Consider the following 6,071-nt stretch of genomic DNA (forward strand, 5'->3'; position numbering starts at 1 on the left):
TCCCTTGTTTTCATTGCTGCATGTGTGTGTTTTTCTACTTCCACAGAAGCAAGGTCTCTTTTTCCATTTGGTATATTAAAAAGAGCATTGGAAACCTTCAGAAGCACAAAATAACCTAAAAAGGTGAGTAAGATACTGTAGACTGTCCACACATGTTCTTCCTTAAGTAAGATTTTGCATGCTTTTGCATGTTCATAGTGATCTAAGAGGAAAGTGATGCATTCTGTTCAAAATGATTTCTTCAGGTCTAGCCAACTGGTTTGTGATCATCCTTAGGCAAAAATAATGACATAAGATGAGATAAAATTGCAAATATAGGCCTATGACACAGCATGGTGGAGTGAAACGATATCCTCATTGATAGTGGGTAAGACATACTGTATAGGCAGTAACAATTCAGGGTGCCATGCACTTTCAAGCTCAAAGTGAAGAGGGCATTCACAGAAAAAATTGTTTGGACAAGACCGGAAAGAGTGGGTAAGTAGGCCTCTTCAAACATTTTCCATTGCTGTATAACCCTGATTATAACGTGTTTATAGCTTTGCTAGGTTTAGTGTAGGAAGTTATGCAGTACTGTGTGAGTTGCTGGTGTCTTCAGGCAAACATATGGAATTGAAATATCTCCTCAACATCCATTAGAGATACTATATTCAGGAAGTGAAACAGGCATCTCTTCAAACCTCTGACACACTCCTGCCAGATCTGTTTTTCAAAGTTTATTGATAGGATAAAACCCTTTGAGATGTATCATCTCGTTTTCAAGGACATCCTGTTAGAATACATAAATAATACTTATACAAAAATAGATCAAATACAACATAAATATCATAAAAAGAAGGGGGAAAAGTAAATAAAAATACAAACTATATAGCTGCTACAAAAGGTATCTGAAATAAAAAAATGTGAAAATTAGTAAGAGTATAATTATTTCTATTACAAGAACATTCTAAACAGATTTTGTCTTTTTAATTGGTATTTTAAATGAATTTGTTTTTAATTACACAAATTAAACTGTGAATTTAGTTCAGGTTTAGGATGTAGAGAAATTAGCAAATTACAAGTTGCAATAAAAGGCCATACATGAAATGAAATGTAGAGTACTAAATCAATGTATTCATTTCTGTGGTGTTACCTTTTGAACACAATGTTAAAGAAGAAGCCTTTTTAGAAAAAAATCCATAATATTTTCACAGCAAAATTCTACTCCCAGGACATGTACTGTGCTATTTCAGTAAGCAGGCATTTCTTATCTTTATTATTTCTTTTCAGTAAGTCTCTGTTACATAGGATATGGAGGAAAAGTTCTGTTTGCTGGGCTGGAAAGAGATAATGGTGTTATTAGGCATCCATCATGAAATACAATTTAATTCAAAGAAATATTCCCTCTTAATCTGAGAACTTTCCTAGTGCTTCCCAGATATGGAGGCTGGCCTGGGTTTTTAAAGAGTTGTGGTTTCTAATGATAACTCAGACATCAGGCTGCTGTTCTCCTCCTGTCCATCTCCATTTAATTTAAAGGAACCCTGTACAACAGCTGTAGACAGCTGTAACACCAAAGTTCCTCAGATGCTTGTTTTTGGTCTTTTCTCTTCTTTGGACTACAGAATAGTGGCAAATTGTGCTGATTTTCTTTTATTGGGGAATTATTGCTAAACGGAAAGAATGTCATTGGGTCGGGAAGGATTTTAACATCAATATATTTTTATTATTAAAAGAGACCTCTTGATATTCCATCATGAACACATTGTGAACTTTATTTTGATCATGTCAATTGTTTTGTTGAAACTCTGAAAAGTAATCCTCAAAAAAAGACAAAAACATTAGTTATGTTCTGTAGGTCCCATCTAATACTAAAAATAGTACCGCTAATAAACGTTGCCATTGTTGTGCATTCACACAGTAAGACATTCTGTTTATATTTTCGGTTTTCAGAGTACTTTTTTATAATCAATTCATTGTACTGTATTTAAAGATGGATGAAATCATGTGAGAGTCCTTGGAGAATCTTCAAAAGGGAACAGTAAAAACTCTAAAATCAATTATTGTGTTACCCTAGGCTACACTTAAATCAAGTGCTCGTTTTCTTTCATAATTCTATGTCATTTTGCATTTCCACAATGCTGTTATATATATATGTGTGAAATTCTAAGGGGGCAACCAAAAGTAGCATTTTTGTGAGAAAAGTTTGGTCGGGGATAGAAAATAACAATGGCTGAAACAGTGGGTTAAGAGGATTAGGAAATTACAAAAATGATCGCAGGACCGGTATGTCGTGTTTTTTTTTTTAAACCCAAAGATGTTTCAGTTGAAACGTGTGAGTTATAAGAGAATATCAAGACATTGTTATTTCAACGCGTTTCTCGGTTGTAACCATCAAAATTCTAGATTCCACATCAAAAAGGTTAATTTCTTGTAGGAAAACAAGCCAGCACATGTTCAGACACAGACCCTTGCCCCAGTTCTGTTGATTCCTTCGTAACACATTTAACATTTGCTGGATCATTGTTTATTTAATTAGAGAGAGAGATTGCAGATTTATAAACACGGGAGTGGTTACTGGCCTTTAGTAAATGATGGTGTTTTCCCCCTAATTCGCTGTAAAACGAGACGACAATCTGTACTCCCTCTTCACAGACAATGGTATGTGCCTGCTGACTGCCTTTCAAGCGTGAGGGCACTCGGTGAGACCTGGGACCAAGCAGCAAACCGCAACATGACGGAAGGCAAAGTAACAGTGTTCTCACTGCAGCCTGAAAAATTTGACCTTGACCTGCAGAATTACAAGAAACCTAGGCTGCTGTACTGTATGAATGGTGGTTACTTTCTTCAGATACTTCAGGGAGGACAGGTGGAAGGCGACAGAGAAAGGAATAACAAATACAGTAAGGACGAGAAAATCCGTTTATAAAGAAATGCTTTTTAAAGATGGATATACGAAACGAATGTCTAGAGATAGATTTATTTTAGAACAGATAACATTTGCAATGTAAAAAGAAAAATGAAGTTAGACAAGGATTAGTCTGTTACTCCTTTTTCATTTTGGGGGGGAGGCTTTTTATCCAGAATACAGCCTAAGTTTCTAGATATTCACAAACCGAAAGGAAGGATTTATCTTTTTTTTTATCAGTTACAAAATAGAACCATAAGTAATAAATTGTTCAGATTACCTGATAAGAGTACTGCTTCACATAACTACTAGGTTAAAATGAAGCAACACGCACAACGCTGTTTGTGATCCGTGAGGGCTGGAAGAGAGAAAGATTTTCGGTCATGTTTTTTTTTTATCTGAAGGTGGGTTTAACAATTTGTTTCTATTGCATTTTTCATCTTTAAAAATAACTATTTCCTGTCAAGATAACTGAGAATTCTGTGAACTCTGCCAAATTACTCAAGTATATAAATAAGGAGGAAGATGTTCTCTGATATGTTTGTGTATTTTTCACATGATGGATTTACTGTGTAACACGCAGTGAAGTTAAAACCTAAAATAAACACTGCGCTGACTATTTCTTCCCTATAATTGTTTGAACCCACCCTGACTATTATTACTTAGACAAGAACATGTAAAATTCTTAGGATTCATTTTAATTCCTAAAAATAAGGTGTTGAAAGAGCAACAGTGAATGGCGGGGTTGAGCCTATCACTTTTTTCAATTTCCCAGGAGCTTCCCAGAACACTGATTCTGGGAAATATAAAAATATGTCCCTCTTGCGCTTCATGCAATCCCAGTAATCGTTCGAGAATTTAACTATTTCTATTTCCGCGCAGATGAGCTGCAGGTCCAAGCAGTGAGCGTGGGAGTGGTGTATATAAAGGGAACCGAAGCCGGGCAATACTTAGCAATGAGCACAGGTGGACAGCTGTATGGTTCGGTAAGTGCGTCCTTGTTCCTGGCAGATGTAGAACAGCCTGCTGTCAGTCCACTGATGTGCGTTACCAGAATTCTTAAACGTGTACTTATGTGTTGCTGTTTTGTTTTTTCTCATTTTTAGCGGACACTAACAGATGAATGCCTCTTTGTTGAAACCATCGAAGAAAACCACTACAACACGTACAAATCTCAAAAGTACCAAGACCGGAACTGGTACGTGGGGATCAAGAAAAATGGGCACCCCAAGGCAGGAGCGAGGACTCGCATTGGTCAGAAGGCTGTTTATTTCCTGCCTCTGTCTGTAGACGACAGTTAGCCACGGGGAATCCCTAGAGAAGGCTTTCCATCCCCGTTTGTGCTGCTGATTTGTATTTTATTCTACTTTTGTTTTTAACCTTGCAGTTATAATTTAAAATAAGACCTTTAATTATTCAATACAACACATAGTACACAATTAAATGATGTTTATTTTTCTGTATCATGACGGACGTGAAGAGCGATCAAGAGGTTTTTCAGGAGTGAATCGTTTTATTTTTTTAACAACGTAATTATTCTCTTTTGTTACATTGAGAAACATTGGGTATTTTTTTAAAATGTGAATGGATAACAGGACAGGGGGGAATGGGACGAATGTGAAACGTTATACTGTAGCGCCCTCGCCGGGTGACGAAGCGGAGGCGCACCCGGCAAATGCATGTGCCGCGGTTCCTCCGGCTTAATGGCCTTAAGGAAGGCCTGGAGGGCCATCTCCCGTTGCGCTTCTTCGGGGAAGGAAGGGTAGCCCTGGCGGACGAGGTAGCTTATATCCCCGGCGACAGGGCCCAGTTGCCGCCGCCGCAGAGCCAGCCTCTCTCGCATCACTTCTGGCGCATCCTCCGCCCCGAAGGGCAGCCGGAGAGCCGCCGTCAGCGCCGTGTAGTCACGTCTTCGGGCGACGTGGACGTCGAGGAGCGCCTGGCAGGCTCTTCTCTCCAGCGCCGAAACCAGGTGGCTGAGCCAGTCGCTCAGGCTCCGCTGGAGGGCCCACTGCCTGGCAGCCCTTGAAAGGCCTGTGGCGCCAGGGAGTTGCTCAGCCTCCCGACGTTCGCTGTTGCTCGCTCCCAGAAAGCCCTCCACGAACCCGCTCATCTTCGGAGTCGGGGGGCCTTTAGCAGAGGCTGGAAGACGGTGCCGATCGCTGTTCATCTCATCCCACAGCTCACATCAGTGTAGCAGACGTGGGGCTCCTGCGAAATTAAGACAACGTTCTCGATAGCTCGCAAACTTTCTTTATTAACAGGGCTCCGTCAGCCAGCAGTTAGGCAACAGAGACAGTGGTTACCAACCGCCTTAACGCACACAAGGGTAATAAATGGAAGACGTACACAGTTTAGGGTGGTTACAAGACAAAGGGGCAAAACAGGAGTAAACAATTATCTGCAATTTACATAGGCAGGGTGACCTAGTGGTCACTCTGTGGACACTCAAGACTCCTGGCTACAGTTCCCAGCCTGCACCACGGCGCCTCCGCTTCGTCACCCAACGAGGGCGCTACAATACTATTTTGTGCTGCTTTGGCAACTGTTTTTGGGGGTTACAAGAATGAATGTAAAATGTATAAGTATTTAACTGAAGCATTCATAATTTTTGAATTGCTTTTATTTCTTTAAGTTAACAAATAGAACATATCTATCAACTGTCATCTATGCCTGTTTCTGTGACTTTAAATGTACACAGTACATTCTAAATCAATATATTCTAACTGTTATTATTTTATTCATCTGGATGAGCTATGGTTAGTAGTATAACCTGCTGGGGAATACACCCTGTTCCAGTTTGATTTGAATATGAGCCATGCCAGTGATTTAGAAACCACATACCTTTGATTTCCTCAGGGTGGTTGTTATAAAGGGAACTACAAATTCTTGTGGTACTGTGCCTAATTATTAATAAGAAATATAATAAACTCTTTTTACCGAGCTTTTCACTGTTACGTTTCTTCTACCTCTGCTTTGATATTGCTTAGACCTTAGGCTTATTGCACAGTAAAAGGGAGCTGTCATCAAAGAATTAACAAGAACCATTGAACCCCAGACCTTGGGTGAAGACCATAAACTACAGTCAGTCCTTGTGAAGTGTGTTTTTATTACTTGCATGGAATAACAGTAAAACATTGTATAGATAAAAAAAAAAGTTAAAGCATTCAGAACATTTTACATA

At 39.3% G+C, this 6,071-nt stretch overlaps 1 protein-coding gene across 1 annotated transcript; it reads left to right on the forward strand.

Moving 5' to 3' along the window:
* Positions 1–2,109: 2,109 nt before the first annotated feature.
* Positions 2,110–5,830, forward strand: fgf1a (fibroblast growth factor 1a). The gene is made up of 3 exons (XM_088933014.1): positions 2,110–2,882; positions 3,770–3,873; positions 3,994–5,830. The coding sequence occupies exons 1-3, from the start codon at positions 2,714–2,716 to the stop codon at positions 4,186–4,188; spliced, it is 468 nt and encodes a 155-aa protein (XP_088789140.1). The 5' UTR covers positions 2,110–2,713; the 3' UTR covers positions 4,189–5,830.
* The last annotated feature ends 241 nt before the right edge of the window (positions 5,831–6,071 follow it).

The sequence above is a fragment of the Atractosteus spatula genome, chromosome 14, assembly GCF_055471065.1.
Source record: "Atractosteus spatula isolate fAtrSpa1 chromosome 14, fAtrSpa1.hap1, whole genome shotgun sequence".
NCBI lineage: Eukaryota > Metazoa > Chordata > Actinopteri > Semionotiformes > Lepisosteidae > Atractosteus > Atractosteus spatula.

Bases quoted from the DNA above. Each gene is read 5' to 3' on its own strand.
- fgf1a (XM_088933014.1), top strand. From the start codon at position 2,714: ATGACGGAAGGCAAAGTAACAGTGTTCTCACTGCAGCCTGAAAAATTT. The intron at 2,883-3,769 runs GTAAGGACGAGA...ATTTCCGCGCAG, and splicing joins AGAAAGGAATAACAAATACA to ATGAGCTGCAGGTCCAAGCA. The intron at 3,874-3,993 runs GTAAGTGCGTCC...TCTCATTTTTAG, and splicing joins GTGGACAGCTGTATGGTTCG to CGGACACTAACAGATGAATG.